Raw genomic sequence first — 14,185 nt, forward strand, 5'->3', positions numbered from 1 at the left:
AGAGAGGCTGTGCTGAACATGGCTGTCTAGTGGGCCCTGCTCGCCCCTATGAAGAGGTCTCTGTGAAGCCAGGGGACTCAGGGAGGAAAAAGCACACAGCGGGCCAGAGCCGAAGGGTCTGAGACAGCCTAGGCTGGCAGGTGAGATCTGGAGAGGGAGAGCTTGTGGTCCACAGTGGCCTGGCTAGTTCACAGCTACACTGTGGTGAAAGCCAAGGCCATCTACCTGCCAGGGAATGCCAGTGTCCCACCCAGCACCCAGCAGGTGACAGGGCCTCAAAATGTGTACCTTCCCAGGCCCCATGTCCTTTGCTTAGGCATCTCAGACAGAAGGCCCAAGCTTCTCCTCCCGCCTGTGAAGGTCAACTCCAGAGCCCTGTGCCCTGTGAGCGCCTCGTGCAGCAGCCCAGGGCCAGGTGGGCCAGGCCCACTCACCTACGATCTCGTTCTCCTCCAGGTTGATGGTCTCCAGCGCCGGCAGGGCGGTGAGCTGCTCAGGGAAGTCCTGGAACTGGTTCCGGGACAGGTCAATGGCCTTGAGGTGCTGCAGGGCACTGACTTCGCTGGGGAGGCGGTGTAGGAAGTTCCCCTCCAGGCGGAGCTCTGCCATGTGCAGGGAAGGAGAGAGAACAGGATGAGGAGGGGGACACCCCGAGACCACAGTGACTGCCCGCTGTGGCTCTCACCCTGCCGGGGCCAGGAAGGCATAGAGGAAGCCCTAGGCCACAGAGGGAGCCCCGCACAGGACTGATTCCATGTTTTTTTGCACTAGAGGAGGGTCACCCTCCTACCACTGCCCAGGGCCTACCACCTGTCACTCCAGCTGAGGTCGCCTGCTGCTGGCTTTAGAATGGAAGGCTCTCCCAGCAGAAGCCTGGGCCACAGCGAGGGGTCAGGAGGTACTGGCTCCTCCCTCAGACAAAGCTTCAGCTCCAGGCCCTGATGGGGCAAGTCAGGATGGGCAGCCTCTCCCCCTCGGGGCTCCCCATACTCCATTTAGGGGACACCACTCTCCATGGCCCTCCCTGCTCAAGGGGCCACCAGGGGCAGCCACATTCTTTCAGTGTCATGTGCCCCTTCTCCCCTGGCCAACCACAGCTGACCTAACGTGGGTGGGTTCCTGCTCTGAGAGCAGCCGCTCTGAAAGTTGGCTAGCGACACATGCAGGGACCTGCGTCGGAAGGTAGCTGGGTCGGGGGAGTCCCTCTGCTGGGAACCCCGCTGAGGCAGTGCCAAGAGATGGGGCCAGATATAGTGTGGGCTGAAGCTGAGATGCTGCGATTTAGTGACAGAAGCCGGGTGCCCACAGGGCCCTGTGCAGGGAGGAGAGCTGGGGGGCAGGAAGCAAGGGCAGTAGGTGGCAGAGGAGCACAGCCCAGGGCTGACGGGAGGAGGACCTGGGGTCCCCATGCTTGGGTACACACCTGCCATGCCCCTGCTTTCACTGTTCTTCCTTAGGACGTTATTTAATCCCCACAGAAAGGACATCGTCTCACCTGTAGAAAGGAGCTAACATCACAATGCCTATCTCTAGGGCTGTGAGAAGATTAATCTGTGAACACAGGTGAAGCAGCATGACAGGGAGAGGCAGAGCTGAGGTCCTAGGGGCTGCCCAGTCCCCGTCCAGGTGTGGCCTTACAGTGAGTCTCTCCCCACCCTGTCTGACCCGAGGGAAACTGAGGCCCAGAAATGCTGAGTAACCTGAAGAATGTCCCCCAGTTCTTCTCCCAGGGCTGGCTTTGTGGGCATGGGGCCAGTATATTCACACGAGGTCTCACGATCAGAAGGGCCCCACACTTGGGGTGGAATGCCCTGTATGGCCATCTTGAAAGTCTTAATAATTTTATCCTTCAACCTGTATTTTGTCAGTGGAGCTGGGTCATGGAGTCTGAGCTCGCACATGATCCAACCTCCTACTGCCTCCCCAGGATGGCTGCCGGCTCTCCCACCTGGCCTCCGCCTCCCCATCCCCGCTCTGCAATGACACTGCAGCCCTCCACCTCAGCAGGGAGGGTCACAGTCAGGCATGCGTTCCATGTGTCTCAGTGTGGAGCACGTAGGCAGCAGCTCTCCCTCACCCTCACTCAGGGCCCCTGGGGCTTAGCAGGAGTGAGCCTCTTACCCACCCCTGAGCTAGGTACTGGGCAGGTCCTGACACACAGGTTTAAAGAGCCTTGGAGTTGCCTGCCTGCCATGGCTGAGGGTGGTGGACACTTAGGAATGGAAAACCTGGCTCAGCTTCTTCAGATCACCCCAGGCCAGGGTGGAAGGCAGTCAGTCCAGCATCTGGTAAGAGCAGAAACCTAGCAGCTGTCAGGCCTGAGGGTGGCTGCGTGGGTGCCCTGCATTGTGGACAGGGGCCCCGGGCCCTCTGAGTCTGTCCTTCCTCCCTTCCGCCTTCCAACCTTCCTGAGTCTGGTTTGAGTTTGTCCTTCTGGCCTACTCCAGGCACCTCCGGAGCAAATAAGCCACAAAATATGAATTATATAATTTCATGATTCTACACGATTTTAATGCTCTCATAATCGCACTTAAAACTGGCATTCCACAACATAAAGATAAATGGTAAAATTCATGCTAAATTTTGATCTTTCCTTACTTAGAACGACATGAAATAGTAAATGAAAGGCACCATGACACACTGAGAGAGACTGCAAAAGAAAGGGAAAAGCTTCCTATGTAACTTTTAGAAAAATGACCCCTGATTTCTGGAGTCATTTATCTCTGTGCCCCACCAGTTTTGCAGCTGGCCCTGCCCCGCTCAGTGTCCACGCCTGCTCTTCCATAGCCCCACAACGCAGCTGCTCTGAGCTCCCCACAGCCCCTCCCAGGTATCCCTACAGTGAAAGCTGACCCCCTGCGCCCTTCCCAGTGCGCTGCATACACACACACACACACACACACACACACACACAGACACGCACGCACGCGCGCCTGACTACCAGCCCCGCTGCAAGTGCCTTGCTCCAGCACACTGGGGCTCTGGGGAGACAGGAACTACATCTGATTCATCTTCGTCCCTACATCCAGCCTCTTGCAGACACCTTGTGTCACTCAGCAAATACGTGCTGAACAATGACTCTTCTCCCCTCAGGAGGCAAATAGACAGTGCAGGGGGCCTGGACTGCCTCCCATTTTTCCATCTTCAGGGACGTCAGAACCCAAGGTTCCATCAACAGGTCCAGTGCTCGCTTCATGCAAACCCAGGCCTCCCCTGGCAGCCAGGTTCTTGAATAGCCACACCTTAAATCACAGAACGCTGCTATCCAGATCATCATTAGGTCACAGTGTTGGGGGCTGGGCAGAGTGGCTTATGCCTGTAATCCCACACTTTGGGAGCTCAAGGCAGGAGGATGACTTGAGGCCAGCAGCTCAAGACCAGCATAGGAAAACCCTGTCTCTATAAAAAATACAAAAAAATTAGCCAGGCGTGGTGGTGTGTGGTTGTAGTCCCAGCTACTCAGGAGGCTGAGGTGGGAGGATCACTTGAGCCCAGGAGGCGGAGGCTGCAGTGTGAGCCATGATGGTGCCTCTGCACTCCATCCTGGGCAACAGAGCGAGTCCCTGTCTCAAAAGTAAATAAGTAATAAAAATAAAATGCTCTTTACCCACATATTTGTGAGGCTTGCTACCTGACTTTATGTGTGTCTTTGCTCAAATGTTACTCTATCTAAAGTAAGATCCCCTCCCATTGGATTCCCACTCTCTGCAGTATTTACCTTCATAGCATGTTATCACCTAACATGCTGACTTACCTGTGTATTCACTGCCTCTTCCCATAAGAAGGTAGGCTGCACGAGGGTGAGCTTTGCCTGCATTGTAGAAACGTGTGCATGACACTGCCCAGTACATGGTGAGTGATCAACAATGATGAGTACATTATGATGATTATATAAATGAATTAGTGATGAGTGAATGAATGAATGAATATATCACCCTCCCAGTTCTGCCAAATATCTGTTCCATACACACCACTGTTTGCCCTTAAAATTGATTTGTTCTTTTTTACTTATATAAAAAGAAAATAGGCTGGGTGCAGTGGCTCACATCTGTAATTCTAGCACTTTGGGAGGCCGAGGCAGGCGAATGACTGGAGGTCAGGAGTTCAGCCTGGCCAACGTGGTGAAACGCTGTCTCTACTGAAAATATAAAAATTAGCCAGGCGTGGTGGCATACACCTGTAATCCCAGTTATTTGGGAGGCTGAGGCAGGAGAATCCCTTGAACCCAAGAGGCGTAGGTTGCAGTTGCTGAGATTGTGCCATTGCACTCCAGCCTGGGCAACAAGAGAAAACTCCATCTCAAAAAAAAAAAAAAAAAAAAGGAAAGAAAATAGTTGTTAGTGCGTCCCACAAAAATAATGTTATTCATTTCCCTCTGGACACTGTTGCCAGATGAGGAATCAGGGCCCTGGGTGGATTTATACCAGTCTGGCGTTGGCGGGAAGAGCACATTCCAGGCTGGGGGCAGCTGCCCCATGGAGTTGCTCCGAAGTCACTTCGCTGGAACACACATTTCTTCCTAGCTGAGAACATGGTCCACTTTCTCTGGCTAGTTGGTTCTTGTTTAACGCATTTCTCTAAGCCCTCATTTCCTAGGAACAGGCTGTCATGCTCCATGGTCTGGCTGCCAACAGCACCTTCAAATCCGCAGTTCACAGCCTGTGTGTCAGTAAGGCCTGTATGGGCCACAGAGGGAGCAGCCTGGCCTCTGTGGGGCATCAGTGGGTGCTCATAGGGCATTTTTGAGGACACAGCTTTGCTTCCAGGTTGCAGACAGGGAGGTGGCCAAAGTCCTTGATGGTGCCAGCTGTGCCCAGGTTTGTTTCATTTCCATTTCTGGAATCCCAGCATGCCTACACCACCTACAGGAAGGCTCCCCAACAGCTCACCTAGCCCTCACCCCTCCCTCCCTGGGACGTGCTGCATTCTGCACCCCACCAGAAGATCCGCTGGCCTACACAGACACCCAGGACATGAGCCAGTGCCCAGAAGTGGGGTATGGCCCCATGCAGAGTGGGGAGTGGGGCCGCCCTGAACCTCTCCCCCTGAGGCTTGTGGTGGGAGGCTGTACAGTGGGTGTGGGGGTTACAAACACATGCTGTGGGGCAAGGTGTCCCAGGATTCTGCCTGACTGTGTGACCTTGGGCAAGCTGTTTATCTTTGCCTCCATTTCTTCATCTGTGAAATGATAACAGTACTAGATCCTCTTTCTCTGCAGGGTTGTTGTAAAGTTTCGATGAATTAATACATGAAAAAGACTGAACAGTGCTAGGCACACAGTAAATTCCACGTACGTATTGAGATAGACATGAGGATGGATGGACGGAGACAGACTGATAGATACGGCAAACCACGCAGGGCACCCGGAGCAACCCAGAAATCTGGTTAGTACTGAGTTACTTATGTCCTAGATCTGCATGGCTAACTGCCCATGCTTAGACTGAGGAAAGAAGAAAATGCTCTTTGCCTGAAGCAACAAGAATACCCTCTGTTGCTTCAAAAAGCCCCGGTGAATTAGCCGGGCGCGGCAGCGTGCTCCTGTAATCCCAGTTACTCGGGAGGCTGAGGCAGGAGAATTGCTTGAACCCAGGAAGTGGAGGTTGCCGTGAGCCAAGATCGCGCCACTGCACTCCACCCTGGGCGACAGAGTGAGACTCCGTTTCCGGGGTAAAAACAAACAAACAAACAAAAATCTCCCACGGGGCCCTGAGGCATTTGGGAACAGGGGTTTGGAACACCAAGCATCAGGAAGCTGATAAACACAGCCAGTGTCACAGACACACAGCACATTCACTTGGGGGGAATCTCAGAAGCTGCTGGCCCAGGCTCTCACGCTATAGGGCCAGACCCCACACACAGCTCTGCAGGGCCACCAGGATAACTGCCAGAGGGAGGGGAGGAGAATCTCTCCTTGCTTGATTTTGTTATCCCCAGTTTTTTGACATATTCAGAATTTTTTTAAATGGCCTTTTATCAAACCAATTCAGGCATGAGTCTAATTATATCCCCACAGTGGCTGAGAAAAGTAAGAAGCATCTACCCCTGGAGACATTTCCAAGAGCCTGCTGGGAGCTGGCCCCTGTGTGCAGTGTTGGGGGTCACGGCCGATGTGGCCGTGGAAGCTGATGTGGGGGCTGTAATGGTTAATTTTCTGTGTCAACTTGACTAGGCTAAGGGATGCCCAGATAGCTGGGCATGATTTCTGGATGTGTCTGTGAGGTTTTTCTGGAGGAGATCAGCATTTAAATGGGTGGATTGAGTAAAGATCTCAGGCGGGCACGGTGGCTCACGACTGTAATCCCAGCAGTTTGGGAGGCTGAGGCAGACGGATCGTTTGAAGTCAGGAGTTCGAGACCAGCCTGGTCAACATGGTGAAACTTTGTCTCTACTAAAACTACAAAAATTAGCCAGGCGTGGTGGCATGGCAAGAAGCCTGCAATCCCAGCTTCTTGAGAGGCTGAGGCATGATAATCCGAGGCATGAGAATCCAAGGCATAAGAATCCCAGGAGGCAGAGGTTGCAGTAGCTGAGATCGCACCACTGCACTCCAGCCTGGGCTACAAAACGAGACTCTGTCTCAAAAAAAAAAAAGTAATAATGATAGCTAACACCTATTACTACACTAATAGAGCACTACTACATTTGAGGCACTTGTTCTAGGGATTTACATGTAATCGTCATTGTGATTTTTCCATAACCCATTACCATCAATTTACAAAGAGGTGAAATAACTTGTCCAAGATCACAGAAACCCCAACTTCTCCACAAGGTATGTGACTTTCCTCTCCCAACCCCCAAATCAGGATTTGAACCCGAGTCAGCCGTGTCCAGAGCCTGACTCCTCATCTCATCAATCACTGTCCTGTCTCATGGGCTCTGCATCTGTCCCTTCCCCCAAGAGAAGCAGGCCACCGTGGCACCTCACTTCATCCAGTTTTGCACCCCTAATCCCTTCAATACCTGTTCTCAGAATACATAACCAGCAAATCCTTGCTTATTCAGTGGCCAGAGAATCACAAGAGGGGAACCAGGAAGGACCTGGTTATGTTCTAACTCATCGGGTGTCCTTGGGCCCATCCTCTTTCCAGGTGACCTCATGAGAAGGTCTTTCCTACCCATTTATCATAGGCTGTGATGACGAGCTGAGAGGGATGTGAAAGGCAGGATGAACCACACAAGTCACATATTTACTAAGCACCTACTATATGCTTAGCCTTGTAACTGAATGTAAAAAGGGTAATCTTTGTTTTTTGGAGGTTTTTTTTGAGCTGGAGTTTTGTTCTTTCACCCAGCTGGAGTGAAGTGGTATAATCTTAGCTCACTGCAACCTCTGCTCCCCGGGTTCAAGCAATTCTCCTGCCTCAGCCTCCCAAGAAGCTGGGATTATAGGCACCCACCACCACACCCGGCTAATATTTGTATTTTTAGTAGAGACAGGGTTTTGCTATGTTGGCCAGGCTGGTCTCGAACTCCTGACCACAGGTGATACACCCGCCTCAACCTTCCAAAGTGCTAGGATTACAGGCATGAGCCACTGTGCCCGGCCAGAAAAGGGTAATCTTTGAAAATTAAATACACTCAACAAGGCCAGGTGCAGTGGCTCATTCCTGTAATCCCAGCATTTTGGGAGGCCAAGGTGGGTGGATCACTTGGGGCCAGGAATTCAAGACCAGCCTGCACAATATGGTGAAACTCTGTCTCTACTAAATATACAAAAATCAGCCAGGCATGGTGGTACACAGCTGTAATCCTAGCTACTCAGGAGCTGCGGCAGGAGAATCGCTTGAATCCGGGAGGTGGAGGTTGCAGTGAGCCAAGATCACACCACTGCATTCCAGCCTGGGCAACAGAGTGAGAGTGAGACTCTGTTAGAGATACAAGACACATGACACTTGGTTCCTGGATTATGGAACCTTTGCAGAAACAAAACTGAAAGCCAACATGAAAGCAGGAATCAAAAGGGAAAATAAGAGAGGGTCAGTGCAGCTGTGACACATGGATTGCAGGAAGCCAGTCAGAGCCAATGATGCCAAAACAGCCTCCACTTACTCAACAAATATTACTCAGCACCTACCACAGGGCAGGCTCTGCTAGACAGCGGGAAATCATGGCTAATGAGACGGACTAGATCCCAACCTTAACAAGCTTACAGATGAGTGCAGGGAGAAATAGTAAACAAGAAAAGAAGGTTATTTCAGATTGCTGGAAAGGCATTTGAGGTCAGAGTAAAAAAAAAAAAACCAGTTCTGCAAAAAGCCCACGGAAGAACTATCTTCTTCTTGTTGTCGTTTTATTGCAATGGTTAGAACTTTGAGGATGAGAGTGGACATCCTTGCCTTGTTCCCAGCTTGCGGGAAAGCCTTTCATCATTAGGTCTGATGTTAGCTGTAGGATTTTTGAAGATGCTCTTTACCAAGTTGAGGTAGTTTCCCTGTATTCTTTGTGTAATGAGAGTTGAAGTTTGTCAAATGCTTGTTCTTTGTCAAATGATATGATTGTCTGATTCTTCTTCTTAAACATTTTTTTTTTTTTTTTTTGAGATGGAGTCCAGCTCTGTCCCCCAGACTGGAATGCAGTGGCGCGATCTCGGCTCACTGCAGCTTCTGCCTTCCAAGTTCAAGCGATTCTCCTGTCTCAGCCTCCCGAGTAGCTGGTATTATAGGTGCATGCCGCCACTACACCCAGCTAATTTTTTGTATTTTAGTAGAGATGGGATTTCCCCATGTTGCCCAGGCTGGTCTTGAACTCCTGAGCTCAGGCAATCCACCGACCTCAGCCTCCCAAAGTGTTAGGATTACAGGCATGAGCCACCTCACCCAGCCTAGCCTTTTCATATGATATATTACACTGATTGATTTCTAAAGTTGGACCCAGCCTTGCACACCTGGAATAATTGATAAATCCCGCTAACACATGTCATATGCTCTTTTTATACATTGCTGAATTTGACTGGTAATATTTTGCTGAGAATCTTTCCATCTATGTTCATGGGAGATATTGGTCTGTATTTTCTTTTACTTTCGCATTTTTGGTACTGTCTTTGTCTGCATTTGATATCAGAATAATATCAGTTTCCTAGCATGGATTGGGAAGTATGCCCTTCTCTTCTGTTTTCTGGAAGAGGCTGTGTAAAATTGATGTGAATTCTCATTTTAAAAGTTTGATAGAATTCCCCAATGCAATCATCTGGGCTTGGAGATTTCTTCTTTGGGATCTTTTTATTTATGAATTCCACTTATTTGATAGTCATAGGTCTATTCCGGTTGTCTATTTCATCTTGGCTGAGTTTTCGTGGTTTGTGGTTTTCAATAACGTGGTCCATTTCTTCTAAGTTGCCAGATTGATAAGAATAAAGTTGTTTATAATAAACCTGGGAGGTTTTGAGTGGGAACAAAACCATGGAGCTGCTTCTAGGCCCCCTCCCCAAGGGAGGGCAAAGAGAGCAGATTCCTGGGGATGGATGTCCCACCCCTGTCAGTCACCCTCTTGCCCAACCCCTAGGGCTTTATGAATGTCAGCATATGTGCCAAATTCCACCCAAATTGTTAGAGTAAATCTCCAGGTAGCCAATCTGAGCTCCATGGAAAGGAAGCATTCCAGAAAAAGGCCTTGAATTGGACAGAATGGGGCATGCTTCCTGATGTGGGGGGTGGGGCTGGCAAAACAGCAAGTTCTCCCCAGCCATACAGCTTCACTTCTCAGAAGCCATGGCCCAGCAGGGTCTCTGAGTTGCTTCTGTTCCCACCGTGGTGTCCACTGCCTGTATCATGAGCTGCCTGTATCATGAGCTCTAAAAATCCTCTGTGCAGTAAGGTGGGGTATATATACACAATCAGTTAAAAACAGCCTCTCAGCATTAGCTGAGAAGCAGGTGACCACACTACCTGCTTCCATGGCAAAGAGCCTGACCGGGGACCCGGGGACCCGGGGACCCTGAACTGAGGTCTCGCCCTGCATCTTCCTGGAGGTAGGTCAGAAAAGCCACTTCTCCCTTCTGAGCCTCAGGGTCCCCATCCGTGAAGACATGGACTTGGGGATCTCTCCAGTTCTTTTCTCACTGAAATTCCTTGTGGAGAGACAGATTCCTATGACTGGACCATTGTCCTGACTACTTGACCAGAGACCTCTCTTGTCGACAACTAAGGCCCCCAGTGTCTTCACCATCACCGTATCAGAAGCATCATTCAGCAAGAATTTTACATGCACCAAACCCTACACAGGGCGCTTTATATGCATTATCTCCAACCTCACAAAATCACTGTGGAGTAGATGTTTCCCCATTTCTCAGATAGGGAAACTGAGGCCCACAAAGGCCAACTTAGGCCAGCAAGGCTGCTGATGCCTTAGCTTTCTTTTTATCTCTTATACGGCCCCAAACCGGCCGCTTAAGGTTTTCTCTATTTTTTCCAGTTCAGAGGAAGAACAAAAGTGTGGCCAAAGCCCCAGCCGCGGGATCAGCCAGTGTGCTGAGCTTCCAGCCTAACACAGCCACAGCCACGTCTGGCTTCGCTTCTCCCCTCTGGAGTCACAGCACCCCGGCCATCTGCCCAAGGTCTCACTGCCTCCTCTTCTGGACAGAGAGGGCTGAGATCTTCTGGTCCCAGATGACTGCATTAGGGGTTCCAAAGATTCTTCCTGCACTCAGGCCAGGGTTCAGAGTGGAACAACCAGGGCTCCCAGGATGGACCGGGGCTCTGGAAAAAGACCCCACTCCATTCCACTCCCAAGGTTCTACCCAGCCTGAGAGCAGCCCCCATCATGACATTTCCTTATTGATTACACCTACTGAACTGTGGTTTCCGGTGTCTGTTAAATGGACCTCTTCTTCCCCAAGTTCCTCTTATTACTTCCTGTACCATCCTTATCTTGGACAATTGCCAAGGCTGACTCAGAGGCCTTAGATTAACCCCAGCTGAGAGAGAAGCTTGCCGATTCCATTAAGGGACAGACAAAGCTGGCCTGCAGTAATTATACAACCCATGCTCGAAGGAATGTGCCAGCTCCAAAAATACCTGCTCACCAGAGCTCAATCAGCAACTCAGCTCTGAACCTGCGTCAATGAGCAGTCACAGTCCCTGACTGCACGGACTCCCCGGCAGGGCAGAGTCAGATGGTCAGGTAGGCAGTGTCCTTCCAGCGGCCCATGCTCAGTGCTGAGGAGGCTTCACACAGAGACAGCTGCTGCCCACAGGGGTCAGAGGGCATTTCCAGATGCCACACTCACTCCTCAGGGGTGAACAAGGGGAAGGGGAGAAAAAGCACTTTTAACTAGGTCTGGAACAGACTAAAATGAAGTACTAAACATTTTGCCTCTGTGAAAAGACTAAGGCAGGCCAGGTGCGGTGGCTCACGCCTGTAATCCCAACACTTTGGGAGGCTGAGACGCAGATCACTTGAGTCTAGGAGTTCAAGACTAGCCTGGGCAACATGGCAAGACCCTGTCTCCACAAATAATACAAAAGATTAGCTGGGTGTGATGGTGTGCCATAGTCCCAGCTAGTCAGGAGGCTAACGTGAGATCACTTGAGCCCAGGAGGCAGAGGTTGTAGAGAGCCGAGATTGCACCACTGCACTCCAGCCTGGGTGACAGAGGGAGACCTGTTTCAAAAAAGAAAAAAGACTAAGGTAGCTCTTTTTTCTTGCTGTGTGACGTTGGGCAAGTTACTTGTTACTTATGCTCTGTTTGCTTACAACAGTACCTACCCGTGGTATATTATAAATGCTACTATTATGAAGTATATTTATATTTATATAGGCATGGAATATCTCTAGTACTGGTAATGGTGGTTGTCTCTGGACATGGACTTAGATGTCTGGGGACAGGAGTAGAAGAGCAGCCTTATTTTTCCCTCCTATCCTTTCAATCTTCAAAATATCACATTGTGTGCATCTACTGTCTAATCAAAAATAAGTAAGTAAATAGGATATGCTTTTCAAATGGAGCCTTAGAGCTCTGGAGGTGTGGCAGAGACACAAACAGCAACTAGAGAGGTGCTCGGGAATGGGTAAGAAGGGCAGAGGCAGGTATGGAAACATTTGAATCGCAGAGCTAAGAGCAAAGGAGAGCTGCACGGAGAGCCTGGAAGAGGGAAGTGAAGGGAAACTGCAAAGTCTTCTGCCGTACAGGGTTGCAAGAAGTGTTAGCTTGAGCTCTGGAGGACAGAGGTACCAGAGGCTCAGAGCCACACCGTCCTGGTGTTCCAGTGTGCCCTCCTCCGCCAACACACTGTACAGAGTTCTGGGCCAGGGGTGTAAGGGGGCTGTTGAGGTCTGCTGGTTTCTAGGGGTGGTTAAGATACAGGATGGAAGCGATGCTCTCCTGCTGGTGCAGCAGTAATACATCTCCAGGCTGCCCCAACTCCCCTTCACAGGGAATTTAACTTATTTTTTCTAGCTCTGTAGGTTGGTTGGTCTCTGCTGCATGGTTCTTCCGCTATATGTAGCAGAGCCTTAAAATGCCCTCTGACCTCAGTGATCCTGTTTCTGGGATTCTACTAAGGATGCCGAAGCCCATGACGCTTGGGTTCCTTAACACTGCTAGGAAGGGCTGACCCACTGCCCAGAAGCAGCCATGCAGGGGTCACAAACAGTTTGGCCTTTGCTTCACTGAGGTCATCCAGGTAGCTCCAGGGGTAGGGCGCCCTTGAGGACTGATGGCAAAAACTGAGCAGAAGGCCACACCTAGTCACTGCCTTGATATCAGGTAGGGATTCTTGATCATCTGCAATTGGGGTCTGCCCCTTGTGCATAACTCAGGGGAGATAGACTCTCCCAGACCCCACTATTCCAGTGCTGGGCTGCACTGAAGGCACCAGAAAATGTGCTTCTGGCCGGGCGCTGTGGCTCAGGCCTATTATCCCAACACTTTGGGAGGACAAGATGGGTGGATCATCTGAGGCCAAGAGTTTGAGACCAGCCTGGCCAACATGGTTAAACCCTGTCTCTACTAAAAATACAAAAATTAGCCAGGCATGGTGGCAGGTGCCTGTAATCCCAGCTACTCAGGAGGCTGAGGCAGGAGAATCAGTTGAACCTGGGAGGTAGAGGTGGCAGTGAGCAGAGATAGTGCTACTGCACTCCAGCCTGGGTGACAGAGCGAGACTCCATCTTAAAAAAAAAGAAAAAAGAAAAAGAAAATGTGTTTCTGACAGTTTAGATCTGCCCGATCCTAGGCTACAACCAAAACCTCAGCATCCCCCACCAAACTCACAGACCTTCCACGTCCGCCCGGCTCTCCCAGCACATTTCTGGGCCCCCCTTTTCTTTTCTCTTTTGTTCACTAAGTAACATCAGCTATTTAAAAGAGTAAACCCAGAGGGTTGAAGTGAAGTAGGAAGTTGGGGAGGAACAGCGCACTGTGACCCCACCACGCTAACAGCCTTTCTGAGGACGGTTCCCTTGCTCCCCAGGTTTGGAAATGTAATGTGCCCAGAGGACACCCGCCTTCTCCTCCCTCCCCAGAACACCAGAAAATAAGTCCTGTGGGGCCCTGACATACACCGTTCACTGGCACACCCTCTTTCCACCCCCAAATACCGCCTAAGACTCCTGACCAGGCGTGGACAGCAGCAGCTTTGATGGTATGGCCTGAGGAACAGAGGGGCCCGCCCCATCCTCACCACCCTGGCCTGTCAGCATGGACTCAGTTGCTTTAAACTAGCTTCTCCATGCCCTCTGCCCACACCCACCCCAGGCACCAGGCATGTACGGCCTTTGGAGCAGGAAGACCACTCCCCAAGGTGTGCAGAGAGTAGCTGAGGCTGAGGCGTGGCCCCTCTGGCACCAAGGTGGTTGCCAGAAGTAAAGATAAAGCCTGGCGCCTCACTCCCGCCTGTCCTAATTGCTGAGTTAATGAGGAAAATTGCCCCATTTTATCTGGCAGGCACCAGGAGCTGCTGCCTGGAGAGCCCTGTGGGGAGGGTAAAGGGCGGCCCAGTGAGCAGCCAAGAGCCCTCTGCAGACAGGCTCCCGCCAGGTGTCATGCACCCCGTGGGCTCGCCCTGGGCACATCTCCAAGGTCACCCCTGGGAGGGTCTGGCTCTGAGGAGGAAACCACACCCCCTCCTGGAGTTTATGGCTGGCTGGCATCTCCCTGTCAGGGACAGTGTAAGGAACACACACTTGGGGAAACAGAAAGAGGCAAGAAGCCTGCTGCTGCTGAAAAATCAGAGAAAATGAGCCGTGA

General features: G+C 51.0%; 1 protein-coding gene across 9 annotated transcripts in view; it reads right to left on the minus strand.

Annotated features, from left to right (window-relative positions):
• Positions 1–14,185, minus strand: part of LOC105466075 (leucine rich repeat containing 20) — an 87,376-nt gene that overhangs the window by 28,027 nt on the left and 45,164 nt on the right. For all 9 annotated transcript variants that reach the window (XR_977936.2, XM_011714962.2, XM_011714967.2 and 6 more), the window contains one exon: positions 435–602. Coding sequence is in view for 8 of the 9 variants with exons in the window: in XM_011714962.2 (XP_011713264.1) it covers positions 435–602 (168 nt within the window). In the remaining variant the exon portion in view is untranslated. The remainder of the gene's footprint in view (positions 1–434; positions 603–14,185) is intronic.

This window comes from Macaca nemestrina, chromosome 9 (assembly GCF_043159975.1).
Source record: "Macaca nemestrina isolate mMacNem1 chromosome 9, mMacNem.hap1, whole genome shotgun sequence".
Classification (NCBI taxonomy): Eukaryota; Metazoa; Chordata; class Mammalia; order Primates; family Cercopithecidae; genus Macaca; species Macaca nemestrina.